This window comes from Lichenostomus cassidix, chromosome 2 (assembly GCF_008360975.1).
Source record: "Lichenostomus cassidix isolate B80296 chromosome 2, HeHo_3.0, whole genome shotgun sequence".
Classification (NCBI taxonomy): domain Eukaryota; kingdom Metazoa; phylum Chordata; class Aves; order Passeriformes; family Meliphagidae; genus Lichenostomus; species Lichenostomus cassidix.
In genome coordinates this window covers 50,056,523-50,077,946 of record NC_139482.1, presented here as the reverse complement: position 1 = coordinate 50,077,946, position 21,424 = coordinate 50,056,523, and the positions used below count along the sequence as shown (strand labels likewise).

The window sequence follows — 21,424 nt, the reverse complement described above, 5'->3', positions numbered from 1 at the left end:
TGTGTTATCTGTCCTATAAACCTGCCCTGTTAAATTTTGAAAATTATTTGGAGATAAACAGAGTTTTCTCTTAAGGAGCGACAAAAATATTGGTGAATACTTTTGAAAGCTCAATTCAACATATGTTCAAAAGCACTATTTAGAAAGGATTTGGGGACTTATTTTCTTACCTTTCTTCATTCTTATTACATTGCTGTCATGTGGAGCACTGCCTTAAGTGGTTGCTGCTTAATAACATCCCCCGTCTTTTCATTGCAATGTGAGCTGAAATATAAAGCAGCTTACAGAAGTCAGTATCCAGTACAAGAAGATAAATGATTTATACAACAGAGGATTTTGGAGTTGAGACAGTGTTTTACAGACAAATGAGCCATTTTGATAACTTTACCAGTTTGGATTAAAGAAAAAGCATGATATTGGGCAATAATATTTCAATGACATAATGAGATGAATAATCTGAAAAAGTTGTTTAACTTACATAGGTATTTCCACCTATACAAAAATAATTCTGAAAAAAATTTTGCAAGGAGGTTTCTTATTGTAACTTTCTATACATTATTTAATATTTTTAGCCAGATATTCACTCCCTGTTTAAAAAAATCTCCTATTAGAGATGTGTGTCTAAATTATGCCATTAAATCTTATTGGCCAGTAAAGGGATTTTACAGCAATTGTGCATAATTTTCAAGCTCCTGTAAATTGATTTTTCAGTCTTGCAGTAATGGATTTTGGCCTGATACTTGTTTTATCCACAAAGCGTGTATTACTGTTCCCCATTTATTTAAATGAAGGCTATGTTTAAAAGATATTGTTCTGCAGGAGACTTAATGGAATGCGCTGTATTAATCTGGGAAACTAATGACAGACTGCCTTATTCTCTATTGACTATGTTTATGCATTCAGCAGATGTTGCTGGTTCATATACCAATGGGAATCCTTAAAATATCAAGTACCTGCTGGGATCAGCTCTGTTTCTCACAAAGGACTGGTAAAGCATGAGTGAGGGCACAAAGTTTGGAGAGCTACAGAAAATAATTGTGATTTTGAGAATCATTTTCATCAATAATTTAATCAAATTATGTAGAAAATATTATGTCTTCCTATATTCAGATTCCTTTGACCCTAATACTTCTAGGAAAGTAAAAACAGACAAACAAACATGCCCAAACCAAAACAACCAGCCAACCTCTACATCAATAAGGTTTTGAAAAGATTATGCCAAGTATCATAAAATTAAGATATGCCCAAATGGAATTTGCTCTTGAACTATGGATCATTACCTCGCATGCTCACTAAAATATACATTTTTAAAGGAATCAAATTTTTTATTCCCTCCTGTGATTCCTAGAACACTAGGAAAACAGGGAGCTGCTCAGTAGGATTTTTTGTCCATGTTCGGTGTGTGCTTTCCTCAGCTCAAAAGAGAGAACTGTTCACTTCTTTATACCACTCGAATATATAAGTACTTCACAGACACTAATTAATGTCTCTTACAAACTCATCTATGAAGTGAGGAGTGCCATCATCATCATTTAGCACATCAAGAGCTGCAACACAGAAAAATGAAGGTGAATGTAACCATTAATATATGTTATAATTTTGTGAGTTCACCAAAGAAATGATGCTATGTATCTTCCTTCCACCTGGGTCTACTATGTATGGTGCAAAATAATTATTCTTCAAAGATATATTTTTTTAATAAGTAGTATCTGAGCATGTATTTAGCTACTCCTGTAACTGTAAGCAAAAGACCAGCTTAAATTTTGTCTCTTTCAATATTTCGATGACTACAGTTTGCAATAGTAGTGCTTATTCTTTCATTTTCTGTTCCACTATTGGTATTTATTATAGGATTTTATATGTATTCAGATGCCCACTGTGTAGATTCTAGAACTGATTTTATTCTTTCTTTTCTTCTTTCCCTTAGGCATTTCCTGGAAATACAAACTCTGACAGCGTGGTCCGGCATGATTTACAACATCCAGTTATTGCTCGCTATGTGAGGATAGTTCCTTTGGACTGGAATGGAGAAGGCCAAATCGGGTTGAGAATTGAAGTCTATGGCTGCTCCTACTGTAAGTTTTTCCATGATGATCCTGTTTATCCGCCCCTAAATAAAAAGTCATTTTGGATTTCAGATTAAATCCAAATCTTAAAGACTTTTACCTTAGTTCTGGGTTTGCTGGTTGTATTACCAAAGGCATCATGAAATATTTGCTGGAAATTTAATTCTGAGTTGAAAGTTTGTTCTTCTCTGGAAGATGCAACACTGGAAATTATGATAGTGCTGTGAAGTTGCTCCTTTTCATCTTCATGGTTTCTTTTGTAGAAGGCTGGGGCTATTGTATAAGCTTGATTGGGACATTTCAGAAAAAGATCATATTCAAACAAATGTCACGTTGGGTCCTGAGAGATAAAACGGAAACAGGACATAATTTATTGCCTGGTACTAGACATAAAATTAGAGCAATAAATAAGAATTCTATCAGAATAGCTCAGATTGCCTAAATATATGACATATTTTTCTGAGATATTTTCTTGAGTATTTCAATGTGACTTCAGAATTTCTTTTGAAATCCAGGTGAGCAATGGTACAAGTGCTTCTGTATTTAAGAGCAGAACTGATAATGCTTTAAGAAAAGCAAGGTTACTTTCTAATCCCCTTCCTTCAAATCTATCCAGTCAGCGTTTAAAATCTGTAAACCTGTAAAACTGACTTTATGATATCCTATATCTACATGGTTTTTAGGCAGTATCCTGGATTTGTTGGTAGTTTAGCTGGAAGATGTTATTTGAGGTTTGTCTTTTAATAACCAGGCTTTAGAATAAAGTGGGGAAGTCTCATGATTGACTTCATTGGGTGACATAAGACATATTGGAGCGCTTTGCCACTCTAACTAGCAAAAAAAAAAAGAAAACCTCTGATTTCGGTTGTTGTTTTGATTCAATCAAATAGTCAAAAAGCTACATACTTTCATTCAACACCAACAGAACCATGAAAAATACAGTTTTGGTATTATTTTTCTTATTTCCATACAATGAATGTTTTAAAAATGTATATTGAATCACAGAGTTTCCCAACAGCTGCAGGAACTTAGCTGAGAAATCAAATCAAACTTGCTGTGGTGTTGGTGCTGCTGTGCTGAGGGCACATATAGATATTAGATATATTTGCAAAAAGAGAAGAGCAGGACCTGTTGGAATCAGACAAAGGGTAATGGTTTGTCAGGGTTTGACCCTGACTAAATGCCAGCACTCCGGCTCTCTCCTGCTGCAGATGTGCAGGAGAGGGGAAAGAAAAAAAACTGTAAAAACACACACCAATCTCAGGAGTTAAGTGAGATAGGACACTGGTAGGAGGACACACGGAAGAAAGGGCAGACAGGCTCTAAACTTAAAGTTGCAAAGTGATTTAATTACCTAACCGAGTCAGAGCATAAATGAGAGATAAAAATAAACTTTTCATACAGTTCTTTGTTCACTCACCCCCCTCCCTCTTAGGAACCCATTTTTTATTCACCCCCTTTCCTCCTTCCAGCCAACAGTTTGGGTAGGGGGGCTGGGCGTGGGGTATTTTCTCAGTCCACAGAGCAGGTCCGTAAATCTTTACATCAACAGAATTCTTCTACTATAAATACTCTTTATCTCTACTTATCTCTCTCTCTCTAGACAGTTTCTCTGCTTTCACCCCCACCCTCTTAAGAAGCAATCTCTCCGCTCACCCCCCTTCCAACAACATGGGCAGGGGGCAGGGTGAGGGGTTTGTTCTCTGGTCAGTCCATCAGGGAGAGAGGTTCTCTACTTAGCCATGGGGTCCTTCCCACAAGAGACAGTCCTCTGTGAACTTCCTTGGCATGGGTCCAATCTCATGAGCAACATCCCACCCGAATTCTGCTGCAACGTGTCTCTGCCCATAAGGAGCTGTGCAGACTCTCCCAAGCCGAGGCCAGGCTGCTTCCATCCCAGGAGCAAGGCCTTTCTCTCCGTTGCAAAGCCTTTGCAGCTTTGACTCTTTAGATGAGACTCCCACTGGTTCACAGCTTTCTCCAGGCATCCAGCTGCTCCTCTGGAGTGAGCTGTGGGTGGATTTCTGCATCCTTGTGGACTCCATGGGCTGCAGGGACACCTCCTGCTCCCCCCATAGCCTTCACCATGGCTAGTAGAGGGTTTTCAGCTCCGGTGCCTGGAGCACCTCCTCCCCCACCTTCTTCACTGACCTTGGCGTCTCCATGCTGTTCTCCCTTCACATATTTTTACCTCCACCTCCTCCTCCTCCTCTAACTACAAAGAAGTGCATGCCTACCTTTTTCTCAAACATGTTTTCACAGAGGCATAACTAGTGCCTCTAATTGGCCCAAACTTGGCCAGCAGCATGTCCATCACTTTCAGAGCCATCAGAGATTGGCTCTGCTGGACTTGATGTAAAAACTTCCAGAACTTGCACTCAGGACACGCAGGAGCCATCTTTGTGCCACACCCCACCCCTCAGACACCTCCCCATGCCCACCACAACAGCTTCTGAGGGGTTTAAATTTCTCTTAGATGTTAAAAATACCTTGCTGATGTTTTGGGCCAATCAAAACCACGACATGGTTGTAAACTAACAAGGAGTCAATTTAGATTAGATTTAAGAATGACATTTTTTACAAGGGTGGTAAAACACTGGAACAATTTATCCAAAAAGGTGGTGGATGCGCCATCTCTGTAAACATTCAAGGTCAGGTTGGATGGGGCTCTGAGCAACTCAATCTAGTTGAAGATGTCCCTGAACACTGCAGAGAGATTGGACTAGGTGGCCTTTAAAGGTCCCTTCCAATCCAAACTGTTCCATGATTCTATGATATCTGTTTCCTGAGGAGCTGGGGGTTACTCTAAAATTAATTCTAACTCAGAGAAACTGAACTTCTGAAATTTTAGGGACAACTCTGATTATTCAGTACATGGCTTTTAATAAACAAATGTTTACCATCATACTGCTAAAATGTTTTATGTGCTGTTTTAAGTAAACCAGACATTACAGCATGATAAATTTTCCAGCATATTAAATACTTGCTTTTAAGTATACCTCCGTGCTTGTACAACAAATTCAAATTCAGGGGGTTGATGCAAGAAACCAGTATCTAGTTTACTGTCAAATACAACTCTCTTCAACAGAAGAAAATGTAGCAGAATAGAACAATAAACCCCACCATATTTGCTGCAATATTTACACATAAAAATGGTACATTTTGATGAAATGAACACACAATACTGTAGGTAAGCGACGGGATATTTTTAGAGGCTCAAAGTAAATGTGAGTAAAAATAAAACACAGCTTCCTGACAAAATTATTTTAGTTGTTTGATGAAAAGTTGCTTGCTTGCTGGACTTTTGAAGAAGAATAAAAAGCATCTGCCAAGGACACAATGTATGGAATCATAAAAACACTGATAAAATGTGTCTTCATTGAAGGCTTAAGGTGGCCCAATATAATTTTGTAATTTTAGTGAGAGAGTATTGCTGGTCTGTTTGTATTAAAAGTGATTTAAATAATAATTGTGGGGTTTTTTTCAGTATAAGATTAAAAATAATATATTCTGGTTTTATGTGTATAGGAACTTTTCTTTCATCAACTCTCCTTCAATGCAGTTTGGTTTTTACATGCAGGAATTGGGCTGCTCCCAAAATGGTATCAGTAGAGAGCAGCAGAGCTGTTGAGAAGAAAAACTAAAAATTCATTGTGTAAAGAGAGGGGCAGGCAGCTCTTTGGGATGAATACTGTAACCAGGGAGTACTGTTTACAAATTCCCAGCTTGTCTCCAAATGAATTATTTGAAGCCAGGTGTAAATGCTGCACCTTTCTATGTAGATGTGTCCTTTGGCAGAGTCCAAGTTTTTAACCTTATGATTAGAAGTGCATATATTTGCATATAAATATAAGCACTGCCATTAACCAGTGTGATTTGCAGATTAATCCTGCTGTCGTTTAAGGAACTACACATTTAGATAATCACCAATTTTAAAAGCCTGGTCAAAAGACAGGCTTCTAGTCAAATCTACCCCAATTTTTGGAATTACTACGAAAGTGGAAAGACTGCCCAGTATATCATAATTATATTTTTTTTTTTAGTTAATAGACTAGTAATGAATGTGGTTTTTTATTTAGATATTTTCAGATACAAAAATCCAATATTTTCTCACATTGCATGCAAGGTTTAATTGGGAAGCCATACACAGTGACTATAAAAACTCTTTCTTTGCACATTGCTTCAACCTGGTCATTAGCCTCAGACCTCTAAGAAAAATGCTTCCTCACATTGAACTGCTTATTCAAAGATCAGGTCACTAATTGCCATATTTCTCCTATTTTGTTTGGGTATTTATGTAAGATACACATCTAATTTTTTGTACAAGGGGTGAAATCCATGTCCTTCCTTACCCAACAAATCAATTTTGAAAACAGGTGTGTTTTCCAGAGAGCAGTTAGAGCTCACATCTGTTCCCTGGAGAAGTTCATAGAATTACCAAGTATTCTTCTCTTAGCTTTGTTTTGCTCACAGTTTAAAATCTGTTCTGTCTCTGAAATTTTATTTCTGTATTTTGTGTGGATGAGATCTGTGGGGTTGTCTTCTAACAGGCAGAGTTCATAGAAGTCACCAAAAAAGAATTAGGGACTTACTCTAAAACAAAATTCAGAAAGAAAATTGTTTTCTTTCTTTTTCTATAGTGGAAAACTGACCATATCTTATTTTAAAAAAAATTAAAATTGTTTAAAGAACTTTCCCAATAGCTATATTAACGGAGAAATTGCATGACCAAAATAAGTTTGAAAAATCTCTGCAAATAGATTACACTATAACATAAACAGCACTTCTTACTCAACGGGACTTTTATCTTTTATTTTAAAATTATGTATTTCAATAAACCATGAAGGAGAAAAAGGTCTTTACACTTGAAGTGACATCATTTATCAAAAAGCAAGTCACAAAGAAGAAAGTAATCTAACCAAAGACAAAATATCCACTGAAATCAGTTAAATGTGAACTGATGGCCAAATTTTATTTGCAAACTTTTGGAGATAGAGAGCAATGGCACAAGACATGGATCTTCCACCATGTTCACTTTTATGAATTTTTGAGACAGGCAGCAACACGTGGCATCTGGAGGCCATGAAAACCACAATATAGTACATTTTACTACTGATTCGTGAAGACTGTGATAAGCTCCTGCTGAATCATTGCCATATGAATAGTTCCTTTAATCTATATCCTGTGGCAGATGAATGCCTAAAAATAAAGGCAATAGTCTATTATTGCATAGGCTTTGGCCATGCTTTTCAAGATAACTGTAGGAGACCTTCTGAGTCATGAAATCCTGTCTGGAAAACACTCATGATACCTTTATACACAGAGGAGTTTCTATATGACTGTGCTGATTTTCTGGATCTAAACAGTACTTCTGTATCTTTTTGACAAAATTGCACATCTGATGGTAAGAATTTGCAAGTTCCAGATGACTCACTTCTGAATTGTAGGATATACTTGAAAAAAACCAAACAACACTTGGAAATGGCAGAAAGCCATGCAAATACTCATTATACCCGAGGCAAATAGGTAACAGGAACAATTATAAAGCTCCATAAATGGCTGCACACTGAACTGTTTGCATTCACCGACCAGCTCTGTTTGCTAATGCTTAGGAAGCAGTGGGACTAAACAAATGTCATGTGACCTGTGTTTGCAAATCTGTTCTTTTTCAGATATTAGCTCTATTACTTGTACTGTGCTATGTCAAATGTTACTGTTTCAGTTTTCTGATTGGTGACTGTTTTTATTTTTTTCTTTTTAAGGGAGGGAAAAGAAGGAAAAATAGCAACTGCAGTCCTGTGGTTATTCACAAAATAATGAATATTTTTATGATGAGCATTTGCTCCACAAATAGTAAAGTGAAAAAAACTTAGGTCATGGAATCACGTTACAAGAGCTGAAATAAGATTTGGAGATGCTCTTAAGGAATGAGCCAAATGAATATTCGCAAAAACTGATTAGGAAGTATTGAAGTGGTAAAACTGTGGGCTGAAGGGATCTTTTGGTTGTTGTAGTTAATTTTGTTTGCCTGCAGTGACTTTGTGTTAAAACAATTACCCTTGACAGTTAATTCTGCATTCAACTATACTTAGCTGCTAGGAAATTTACTCATTTGAAATCTGCTTAGCTTGGTTTCATGCTATTGGCACTAACTTACTATCCATATCTCACTCACTGTCTCACATGATTGCCATACACACTTAAAAGAGAAACTTCCATTATTCCAGAATAATCTGTTGCATCCAAATGTCAAAACGACTGTTTAAAAGTAGATCAGAAAACTGCTTCATTTCCCTTTTATTGAATCTTATGAAGTTTCACTTGGCCAGATTCAACAGTATACCCTGGACATTTTGTTTCACCAGCATGTAACATACAAAATGTATGTTCCAAAGTCTCATGAAGTCTTATGATCCCTATTGAAATACCCCATGAAAATAAAATACAGCTCTATATGTTAGTAAAACTATGCATACATATTTCTGCTCTTCCACTTTTGTACCTGTGTGAATACATGCCTAAATTGTGAAGATACTTACGTAGTCCAGTAATCTGCAAAAAATTTCCTAGCTTTTCTTATGATATTTTATTACTTGCAATAAATGTGCCACTAAATTTTCTGCTCAGGTTTTTCTGAGCATAAAAATATTAACTGGCAGAATGGAAGAATCATTTTGAAGTGTTTATTTTGTGAAATCATATGTTACCATATTTCTAGCAACTTTACTAACTTGCTGTAAGTGACAGTGCTTTGAATATATGGGGATTGTAATGCGGAGTAAAAACAGAACTGAAAGAATCATTTAGCAGAGGCTGATGTGATCTGCAAAGGCTTTACTTGTGTCAGTGGTTTGGACAGTTAAGAGTTCTGCTAAGCAACCGACTGTTTTTCTCCTTTTCTCTTAAATTCCAGTATTTGTGTCCTGGGAACTTCTATACCTATTTAGGCCTCTGTGTTTGAATTTTAGCCATCACCTTCACAGCTCATCAGTGGCAAAATTAGTTTGATATTCTCTTTCTGAAATGAAAGGCGCATGGATGAATAATCATATCTAAACTGTGGAGAGTGAGGGAAATGAACTGTGAACTTTTTCTTTGCAAACTTTTAAAGATCTGTTTGAATACATCTCTATTGGTAAGTTTGCTTCCTTGTTAGTGGATTTGTTCTACTTTTTCGTCAGGCAAGAGATTTGTTTTTTCCTTAAGGTCATGAAAATGGACACCTTTTATCCTCCAGATATTTTCAGGTCATGGTAGTCATTTAAGAGTAGAGTTTTGTAATTTAAGACTAAAAATACCATCTGTCTTTATAACTATCCTCAGTACAGATTGTTCTCCTCTATGCCCGCTCCAGGAAAGCACATGTTCTTATATACATGTTCATATATTTTGGCACAAAAAATAAGTGAGAACAGGCTTCAGTCAGTCCATTTATTATCTTCAGTTGTTATCACTGACAAACATAGGCCTTTTTTGGTAGTAGGTACCACATAAATTTTAAAACAATTTTAAAAAATAGCTGTGTTTTATTGTTTGGGTTTTTTTAGTGCATTAAGAAATATACTTCTAAAATCAGAAGATTCAGGCTGAAACAGAAAAAAATATTTCCAAATACCTTATTGTTTCATTTTAACTTCTTTTTTCTAAATCAAATATTTCAGAAAGATTTGATATAAAAGGAATTTGAAGGAAAAAAAAAATTATTCTTCATCTTTTTTAATCTGATGCAATAGGAAACTTTTTGCTCTCTCAGCTTTTTGCATTTGAAAACAAAATGAAAAATCCATTATTTTCCAGTTGTAATTTTAATGAGGTTGCTGGCAGATATTCTCAAGCACCACAGCTTTGAGAAGTGCAATGACCGTGTGTATTCTTTACAGGTTCATTAGTTAGCTGGCAGTGAAAGTAGAACCAATGTGCTGATTTCAGGTGGGGTGGAGTTTTCCAGTTATATTCTTACACAGTTTTCAATTACACTTGAATATTTTTTTTTAATCATTAACCTTTTTTTTAGAAAGCTGTAAGCACCTGGCATGTTTGAAAAGTCTATTTTAATTTTTTTTTTTTTTTTTTTGCTGTGGAATGAATTAAAACTTTTCCCTGGTATATAAACAGAATTTATGGACAAATTTTATAAAATCTTTCAGGTTTTGATGAAAGTTTTTTAAAGTCAGATCTGGCTCTTGTGGAAAAAAAGCAGACTGACATTTTCTAATAGGTTTTCCTGCAACTGCCTACACACACCACAGAAGAGATCTTCCATACAGTGCTCTGCAAACAGTTAATAGGATGATGGAGATTTAAAACATCATTCTATCATTCTATATCATTCTATAAACATCTGAAAACCTCAAAACCAGGAGAGTTAAAGTGTGCTTTTTCACAAAGTAAGAATGGTAGCGCGTAGGTAACTACAGTCAAAAACTTCATTCTAATCACAGTAGTCCTGCCTTTAATCTTTATTTTGCCTGAATGAAGGCTCTCAATGGCTTTGCTCAGCATTATTTTCTTGCATTCCTGTAAACGGTGATTGATCCATTTGTCCATGGTGACTTATTCACTAGAGAAATCAGGTGGGTTTTTTTCCTCATGAAACAAAATTTCAGCAGATTTCACACTATAGGTCTTGGTTCTACGCCATTGATTTGGAGCCTGAAGGCCCTAACCAGTATTTGTTTCTTGACTGTCTTGAATAAAACATATCAAGGAGGTAGTATCTCCAGATGCAGTTCAATTTATTCTGCTTTTTCTCAAAAATTCAGGTGAAGATGATGCAATTTGTATTTTTTACTTTAGGCATGCTCACTATGAGCAAATTCTTATTTCCTCTCTGCCAATGGTTAGTGTTCTCTGCTAAGAAAGTGCATATATCAAAGGGTCAGCATTACTGACAGGAAAAAAGCCCCCAAATTTAACTCTTCATAGTAATGTTTTTATAAGGTTAAAATGAGCCATGGCATTTTCATGCAGTAAATTCCTATACAGAGTTATGTTTCTTGACAAAGTCCTGTTTTAAAGTTGGACTTATCTTCATAAGCATACCTTTGGGGAATTAGGTCACTGTGATGCCCGCTCTTCCCTGAATCCTCTAAAACAGGGAAAAAGTTCAGGTTTTTCTATCTCATAAAGGTGTATTGCCCTTCTCTAGTGGCCAATAAAGGTCCCTTCACCTTTCACTCACTGCTGCTGTTGCCCTTCAAAAAAACAGAATAGCACAGCTGGAAAGGACTGTCAACAGTCCAATTGTTTGACCATTTCAGGGATGACCAAAACTTAAAGAGTAATATTAAAGACATTGTCCAAATGCCTCTTAAACTCTGTAGCTCTGTTAATTGCCTATGCCAGACTGCATTTAGCTTTTTAAAGCTAAACTGAAGAACACATTATCGTGTTCCTGGCCACACATGGGCATTGTGTTAATGCTTGTAAGCATTGGCTCTGAAACAGAGTCAGAAAAATAAAATGAAATCCTGTTTCCAGCTGTAGCCTTTGTATTATATGTCTTTCAAAGACCACTGGCATTTCAGAAAAATATTCACTTTGTTATTTGACTCATGGTGAGCACAGAGATTGGAAGAGGATGGAGTAGAATGGAATAGAATAGAACAGAAGAGAATAGATCATAACAGAGCACAACTGAGCTGTTATGTTGTGTTACACCCAGAGTTCTGCATGAGAAGCTAAGACCCAGGTCTGAGGGCTTGTCTTGGATTGATGATATGTTAATCCTTTATCCCCTATCGTTGGCTTATATGCCCAAGAAAGAAAAAAAATGTGTAAAAATGTGTGGTCCTGTCTCTTTAACTGCACCCAGCCGCAGAGAGAAACGCGGGTTGTTTTGAAAACATTTTCTCCAAGCCTTGCTCCGGGGGAGGATTCGTCGCCCGGCAGAGACTGCGTGCTGGACGGGGGTCGGAGTGAGCTCTGTTCCCGTTTTTTCCATTCTTCTTCTTTTTCCTCGTTTGGACCCCTTCTCTTCGATCTGCTTTGCCACCCGGAGACCCAGGAGGGCCAGAGGACAGCAGAGCTCTCCAGGGAGCTCCACCCGGCCCCGGGTGGGGGGCGAGGAGGAGAGGGACTGCGTCTGAGAAAAGAACTTTTTAATCAGGTTGAATAACTGCCTTTCACCTTGTTTTTTCCCCTTCCCCTGTGCCTTGTAGGGCACTCTGCGTGGTTTTGTTAAATAAATAGTTTTTTCTTCACTTCCATCTAAGAAGCTCTGTTGTGGGTGGGGGAGGGGGTGTCGGGGCCCTTCGCTCTCGGAGGAGAGAGAGTCTTATCATTAACCCGGGACAGGGCTCCACCCTGGAGAACAGCCCTCTGCAGTGCAGGTCACAGGGCCATCCGGGAGACAGGGAGAGTGTCATCACAGCTCCAGGATGAGACCAAAGCTTTCAGTTTATCCTGTTTGTTTCTCGTACTGCTTCTGTTAGTATACAAACATTTTAGAAGTGTTCCTAAATTCTTAGTCCTCTCTGGAGCAGCATAAAGCTTCCAATAGCACTTCCACCCTGAGACAGTGCCTTGCCAACCCTTGCCTTACCTTCAATTTTCCTGATGGTATCCCCATCCAAAGAGGGAACACTTGCCTTTGTGTCCAGCCTTTCCTGCAGGTGCAGCTAACTGGAGAATGACATAAAGCTACCTGCAGTGTCCTGCTGATGTCTATCCAGCCCAATAATCCTCGTTTGCTAAAAGCCCATAAGGAATTAGGCAAACAAACTTCTGGGTCTCTTTCTTGTACCAGTGAATTATACTAAAATACAACAAATATTTGGCTTGACTAAGCAACCTCCTAGATACAGTGCCTTTAGTTATAAGGGTGTCAAATGCCTCATAAGCTTTTTGAGAATGGATTCTTTGTTGCTGTTCTTTTAGTCTAAGTATTTCTAAGGCTGTCACAAGAAGTTATTAGTTCACAATGGCAGGAGAAGTGTCCCATGCAATGTGTATGGTAAAATGTTATCTCTATTTAGATACAGCCCTTTTTATTACAGGATTTGACAAAATATTTTAGGCTCCATGATGCTGGAGTATTTCTTGTTTTGTTCTGGCTGTACAGCAAAACAATAGAATTTTTTTTCTTTCAAATATAGTTCAAGTTGAAGTACTTTTGTGTATGGTTTCATCTGGGTGTTTAGATGGCTTCCTAAATTGCTCATTGAACAGGAAAGACATAGAGAGATCACTTAGTAAGTACCTGTTTGTACTTGGTGCAGACTGAGGTGAAGGAAAATCCTTTAAACAACAATAGTTTTGACTTTTTAGGAATGCCACTATGCATCAGAGATGATTAAATCCTCTATAATAACCTCTCTTTTTCATAGTGCATGTAATAATAGTAAAATGGATGTAGAAATGTAAGAAATAAATTTAACTGTATTTTAAAGATTAAGAATTTATGGGACATTTAGAATCTGTGTATGCTTTAGGAATTCATGGTAGAACTGGTTAAATACTGCAAGAAAACTTTTGTTTAGGTATGTTCAGATATTAGCATATATCAATCACTTTTGAAACCCTGTTTTAACATTTGGCAAATGTTCAGTTAAATAAGATTACTAACAAGATATAAGCTAAAATGGCAACCATAAATAAAGAGCAAAAATTAACATTCAAAATTGGCTATAATCTTTGTATTTTAATGGTGACTTGAATTTTGAGATCTATATTCATTAAGAACATAAAGTTATGTTATATGGACCCTAATTATCTGCATGTATACCTATTTCAGGTACTTATTTTGATTTGTTTCTAAATAAGCAGTTGTCATTCCTATAGTATCTAGAAACCCAGCTCTTCACAAGAGTGCTTAGAAGTTTTATAGTTAAAAATATATATCTTTAAATAATGAAGAAAGCTGTAGATATTTTGAAAAGAACGTAAGTTATTCAAAAAATGAGAAAAAATGGTAATTTTTATACCTTCTTAATTCTATATATTCATCATATTTTATCAGCCAGAATTTTAAAGTTTCATGTGGGTTATTATTAAAAATAATTAATATCTTAATAATGAATAATAAATATTTAAAAATAATGAATATCTTATGGGATGGATCTGATCCTACAAATCCTCCAGAAATTTTCTGGTATAGTAATGTTTCTATCTTAAGATCTCCATATTGACAAGGTAATTGGAGTTTAATTCTTTTAATATGGACATGTTCTTTATTGCTTTTTTTTTTTTTTTTCCTTATAGACCATATGTTCTCTTGGCCTTAAATTGAAGAACCTGGAAACTGGCTTTCTAAAGCCACAGCTATAAAAAAACAAACAAACAAAAAAACACCTTTGAGGGTCAGTAATTTCCTTACCTAAAAAAGCCTTATGAATTGATCAGGAAGAAGAGCAATTTATGTACCAAACCCATAAGCAAGGCTGGTGATGCTGTTTTTGTAGTGATTTGTTTTGGTAATTATCTTTGTTTACAATGAGTCAGACCCAGGGTGTTTTGTTCAGTGGTAATGAATCAGTAAAGAGAAGCAAACTTTCAGTAAACATGTATAGGTCAGAGAAGGTAGTTGCTCATTTTCTTCAAGGTGGGAGGACGTTTTTGTAGCTGTAGTGGAGGATGCTGGCAATAGTGTGATATGAGAAAAGCCTGTTGAGCTGCAGTGCATGCTAAAAGGGAAACAGGCAATGGGGGTTTACAGTCATAAATTCAGCTGAGTTCTTTTCCCTTACTGGTGAATCATGACTTACATTAATTCAGCTAATTTATGTCTTACAGTAAATGGTTTTTAAACTGAGGCAACATTTCTAATAAACATCTTCAGTACTGCCCTTTTATTGACTGATGTTCTAGGAGAGTCAAAAGGAACCTAGTAAAGCCTGTGTTTCAGCTCTTTATCATTGCAACCTTTCTCTCACGGACCTATTTTTTTTTCTGCCCTCCATTTCTAGTTCTTTTCTCCAAAAGTCTCTGCTATGACTGCTGTTATCATTGCTTTCGTTGTGTCTAGTTTCCTGATTCCAGTTCTTCCTTGTCTGATTTTTCATAAGCACAGCGTTAAAACCAAGGGAACATTCAGGGGTTTTTTTTCAGAATTTTGAATGACAACAGAAATGCATAGTCCTTTTCATGCCTTTAGATAATGAATTTGTGTCCAGCTTGTGACTAAAAGTTAATTGCTTGGAAGTTCTCACCTGTGGAAAAATGTTAGAGTGATTTCAGTTGAACTATTTACATAATCAACTGTTTTGTACCTCAGTATCTTTTTAATTTTTTCTATAATACGGATATGAGACAGCGGGTAATTGTTTGAAATATCTGTTTCTGTATATATGATAAATTTCAAACTCAGTTGGCAATTTTACCCCAGTTAAAACTCAGCAAAGAACTTACAAAAATTTAGGAATACATTTATTTGTAGCAGCTTCAGGGGAAAGTGTTTGTCATCATAGTTCTAATGTAATTAATCAAAAGTATTAATTGTATACAACATCGGTTTGAGAGGCAAACTGGCGGGATAATTGCTCAGGAACTGAGTATTCCTCTGTCAAACTACGTTAGGTCATAGCAGATATCACCCAATTTGAAAATTGAAAGAAGGCAGTACAATGTCTTGCACTCTGCTGAAGATTTCTACTAATTTGAAATAAATTTTGGAGGTAACAAAGGGGAAGGAGTCTGTTGGAAGTTTTTCCACTGCTCACTGGTAGTAAGACCTGGTGGCATCTCACCAGAGGCTTTCTGTCAATGATTATTAAATGCTCACACCATTTCATGCTATATGTGCAGGTGAGACTTCAAATCGAGTGCATCTCTGAGTTATGTGGGAATTCTACTGAAAACTTTTAATTTTGCATTATTCCACCTTAATTCTGATCCTAGGTTTGACAGCTGTGTCTTAGGACAGCTGCAGACACAATGAATGAAATATCTCTTTGCAGCAATATATTTTCCATGGATGAAGTAGGGGAAGTTGAACGACTGATCTTCTGTCATAATGCAGACATTAAATACTTGTTGTGAATAAACCAATCTCTTCCTTTTATTAAATCCAGCTGTAGAGAGGAAATTTATCAAGCTAGGCAAGCACATACCCCCAGGTTATTTCACCAAAAGAGATGTCAAACATCTTATCCATGTACTTTGAATTTTATTTATGTTAGTAAATGGATAAAGTATTATTCTTTTATTTGGGTGTACAAGTTTCTATGTTTCTAACATAATCGTTAGTTTGAGCTGAAGGAAAAATACTTTGAACAAGTCAAATTCCATTGCACCTTGTAAAAGTACCTGTCCAAAATTAGGACAGGCTGAAAGATGTTTTCCTTTCCTAATAAATTCTGATAATTTGGAAAATTTTACTGCTCAGCTGTGGGAGAAAGGCCAACTAGAAATTTAATAACCATTTTTTTAACTTCTTGTTTTAATTTCTTGCATATTAAAAGTTGAAAATACTTAGCAAGACTGTGTTTAGTTTGTAAAAGAATGAAAGTAGAATATCTTAACAGTTAATAATTTTTTTCTGTAAAATAAGAAATCTTGTCTAATTGTCACAAATCTTCTTGATAGTTGTCACAAATCTTGTCTAGTTGTCTGTTTTACAAACAGCTTTTGATGAAATTTATCTTTGGATTTTCTACATTTTGCTATTGATGGTTTTAAGTAAAAGAATCAGCACATTCTGCTGAAAAACATGCTGCTGCAAAATTTTCATCCATCTTTACTAAACCCAACAGTAACAAAATAGTTTTAAATTTGTGCATTAATTTCTTTCAAAGAAATTTTGCTTGTTCTTTTTGAGATGTCATTTCCCTTGATTTTAGGGGAACAACAGTAAAGCTGTAGTTGACAGATTAATGAAAACATAGTATTTAAAATCACAAACAAAATAACTTAGGACATTTAAAGAAAATTGCAGTAGTTCATTTTAATTTTTCTTTTTATTTTTCGTGATGTTTTCTCCTGTACTGCAGAGCTCAAGAGTAGAGCTTATACAATTCAGATATTTAAGAATGTTGTCATAGAATATATTTTAATTCTTTTTTTGTGTGTCAGCCCTTTCAAATGGTATGGGTCTGTTTCTCTCAGATGTCTGGCATTACTTTTTTCCTTTACTCAGTTTCCTAAACTCAAGAATTACTTGACTATGCAATCAGTATTATGTGATCATAAAGTGCATTGACTCTGAAGAAATTAACACTGGAATTTCTGTATAGATGCTATCAGAAGAGACTCATGATGAGCCTGCTCTGTTTGAGGACTATTGCTGGTTTTAGTGAACTTTCGTGTTATATGTGGCCATATAGTCTATACCCAGTTCAGGATCAGAATTATGCAACCAGTGGGGACAGAGCAGCTTCTGGGGAGAAGGCAGAAGTTAGAGCCAGAGAAGATGAACGTGTGATTTTAAAATAAAGGTTGGTCTTTATTTCTTCCTTTTCCCTCTGGCATCCACATTAAATCTTAGGTTCTACAAAGAATAGTGATGTGAGTCCTTCATGATCTTGTCTATCAAGTAGTCCTGATTTCTGATCTCTCTCTTCAGGTCCATTGATTTTCAGTCTCCACCTCCTTCTCTTTGTCAGACATGATATTCATTCAGCTTACTGGTTGTCTGCTTAGATTTATTTCAGCCTCTTTCCTTTCAAGATTTTTCATACTTTCGTAAACAACTTTATACTACAAAGTGACCTGGACTTCTGCTGGCAGAGATTTAAAGTGTAGGCTTTTCCCAAAGCTTCTGGTCTTTAACAGTAAATCAGCTTTGTTTAGATGTTGTTTCATGTATTCTATATCTCTAACAAGCACCTTACTTGATGTTAAATTGAATTTTAGAAGAAAAAAAGTCAATATTTCAGTTTCTGAATATTATATCTTAAATTCTGGATTTATATTGTATATTTCATTTGTTCAAAATTTATAAACATAATTTGAATTCTACAGACAAAAAACCCTATAAAACTGGCGGTTATTTCCATAATGCATTTTTGACTGTTAACACTGCAAATCTAATTTATTGTTTTTCCTGATAATGGATAAGTAATAAGGTGGAGAAAGAAGCTGGCATTTTCTGAGGACAGAACATTTTGATTTTAAGCTTCACAGTAAAACAAGTTATGACAATTTACATTGAGGACAGTATATGAACTGGAAAGGAAAAAATTGTTTATTCAATTTTTACCATTTACAGCTGTGTGTTTTCTCCTTTAGGAAAGCAGTGACTAGCTTTTGTAACTACTTGCTTGTTCAGGATACACTTAGCAACACACAAACCCTCTCAAAGCTCTAGACATTTGCAACACAAAAGAAATTTTGCCCAAGTGTTTCCGAGCAGAACATGCTGAGTATTACATTTTCGTTTTCCACTTGAAGACTATGACTTAGTCCTTGGGAAAGAAAAAAAAAAAAGAAAACAAGGCCATGCTCCCAGAATAAACACATTATCAGAAATAAAGCAAAAGAATCAGTACTCTGTTCAAAGTCATTGCAGTAAGACCTTTGAATCAATTTGGTGTTTTGTTAATAAGACATAATCTAGAATGACACATAAGAAATGTGTTTTACCTGCTTAGAGCTCAAAAGCTTAAAATATGTAATAGTAATGTCATAATGAAAACATGCTAGCAATTAGTGCATGTCATATATTCAAACCATACAAACCTGGGGAGCTACAAATTTAAAATAAGCAGAAGAAAACCAAGCTGGCCATTTGTTGTTTAGTCTCAACAGTAAATTTACAATTCACAATATCCCAGTACATGCTCTTTTTTGTCAAACAACTCAAGAGCAAATGCTTCCCAGAAGTACTGGACGCTGGTGGTAGGGGGATGCATGGATGGACTTGTACTGGGAGAGGGCTGGGTTGTCATGCTGGTGTCCAGCCCTCAGTTCTGTTAAGTTTCTGGGGCTGGAAGCAGTCAAACTTTGTTGTATTCTTTCCTAGTGTATAAGAGACACAAGTGGACCTTTCAATCTTGGCTACTTTATTTGGCTTCATGTCTTTCATGATTTTCACAGCAATACGAACATGAGAGCCTTTCTATATCCCCTTTATTTCATTGAAATTTGCATAGTATACTTATTAGAATTCTGATCCAAAACTCCATAATGTGAAGGAAGTGTATTTTTTTTGTCATGATGTCTAGGCTTTCTCTTCCAGTACAAAGACTAGCATACTAAGATCTAATCTTCTTGTCTTGTAACATGATTAGAACAATAATGCTGCTATCAAAGTTTACGTGCCTGATCTTAGATTTCTTAGTCTGGTTTTGTAGATTCACAGGAAAAAAAAAGGTTTTTCAAAGTTCTCTGTGCCTGTAAACCTTACTGTAAGTATTACACACAGCTTGTTTCAAATGCTTTGAATAGTTAATGTGTGCCATTTCACACAGTCATATAAAGAGTTGCCAGCACTTAGGAATCAATTTTGGGGACTTTGCATTGAAAAAATCTTCCTAAATGTTTTCAATTTAACAGCCTATATAAAAGGAGCAGGATTACTCTGACTCTCCTGATACTTAACTGAAAAGAGTTTCTCCAGAATGTTGCCATAATTGGACAACATTTTCTTTTCAGTGTCAGATGGGTCACAGATTAGAGAATTACCTGGGTTATAGCCTCTATATCCTAACAGGATACCCAGATTACTAGAAAAGCCCTTTTCTGTGTGAGGCTTTACTGTAGTGACCTGCATTTTTTACCCACAGGGATAGTTTGCAAAAGATACCATCAAAGTAGGAACAGTAGTAATACTGATGCAGCTTAATGTTCAACAGGATTATTCTAAAACCAGCTGCACATTAGCAGCATAAAATTTTGAAACTTATAATGCTGCGGGGGGCAGGGTGTGCACTGCGATTTTTTCTGCATCTGTCTGAAATGCCTACATTCTGTTTTTCTGTAATTCCCTTAAAGTTTTGTAGGTAACATTGCCCTGTTTCTCCTCTCTCTCTTTTTTTTTTTTCCCCGCAAAATGTCATTTACTCAGTTACTGAAGCTGACACCAGCATGGCTTCTCATGCTTGTATAAGTCATTGTGGTATGCTTTGACCATGAACCCAGGAGTGACTGTCACATAGCTGTTGAAATGGAATCCATTAATTACATTGTTGTCTGACTGTCTTGGTGTCAGCAGAACAGTAGTGCCAAAGCATTAGCAATATCTTCCAGGTGTTGTTTTTTTCAGAGCCATCAGCTCTTCCTCAAGAAGGAATGATCAAATGACCAGCTTGTCTCCTGCAAGGTTACAGATCCAACATGAGTAAAACATGAAATAATGAAACCATTGCACACGTTATAGGTGTAAATAAAACTTAAATATTTGAACTCTTGGAAATAAAAAAGTATAAAAGAAAACTGCTGGTCGCCTTATGCAAGCTACCACAAAGTGACAGAAGTTTAATTCTTAACCTTCCAAAGGTTTTCTTTACAACAACATAATATAAACTAAGTCACATTTAAGTACTGTGGCAACTAAGATTGTGCTGTTAATACAGCATCACAGTGCTCCTAAAAAGAAGTGTTTAAACCTTTACTTTTTTTTCAAACAATTTGGAGGTTCTGTTTCTTTGTCTCTGACTGTCTCATACAGCTCATTAGGTACTCATATCAGTTGGTTTTCATTTTGGATTAACAGTAATTTCATTACACAGAAGGTTAAATTTGGAGCAACTTTATTCTCTTTTCTGTTTTCTTGCATTCGTGTATCTAGTAATATTCCTCATGTTCTTATATATTTCTGCTCAAGAGATATGAATTTGATGAAAGGAGAGTTTTTCAGCACTTCTTAGAAAATCAAAATTCCCAATAATTTCTCCTACTTAAAGACAGAGACTAGAATTCATAATGAAGTATTTTCTATCACAGGAGGCATTGTCGGCAGCAATTCAGTTGGGTTTTGGATAAGCTGAAGAGTCTTTGGTCCCTTTACATCTATTTACTACTGGTTAATAATAATTAAACATTTACCTCCTAACCACAGTGTTCAGCACATCCTCTGGATGACAGAAATGTTTCAGAGAAGTAAAACTGTTCCATGCGTTTTATTGCACTTCCTTGGTACTTTTCTCACTTTTCTAGTGCAATTTTTCTGTGTATCAGATTTTTAAAATATACTACTGGTGATGTAGACAGGGAAACAGAAGCAGCACAAAAATGCCTAATAATATTCAGAACAGCAACATTTAGGCAATTAACCACTGTATTCTCTGAAAAATCCAAAGCAGTTTCTAGCATTGCTAGCAAAATATGTTACTAAATCAGACCACAATTCCCATCCTATACTTTTTTCTTGTCCCCAGGCTGTCCAGAGTTAGTAATTCATCTCTGTCATGGAATAATGATGCAGAAAAACATTCTGATTCCTCTAGAGGAATTTTCTCAGATTTTGTGTTTATTTTACAAAA

The 21,424-nt window shown here is 36.0% G+C and overlaps 1 protein-coding gene across 1 annotated transcript in view; it reads left to right on the top strand.

Annotated features, from left to right (window-relative positions):
- The window catches only part of CNTNAP2 (contactin associated protein 2), a 716,903-nt gene that overhangs the window by 129,772 nt on the left and 565,707 nt on the right, over positions 1-21,424 (top strand). The window contains exon 4 of the mRNA XM_085049831.1: positions 1,928-2,075. Within this exon, the coding sequence (XP_084905957.1) occupies positions 1,928-2,075 (148 nt within the window). The remainder of the gene's footprint in view (positions 1-1,927; positions 2,076-21,424) is intronic.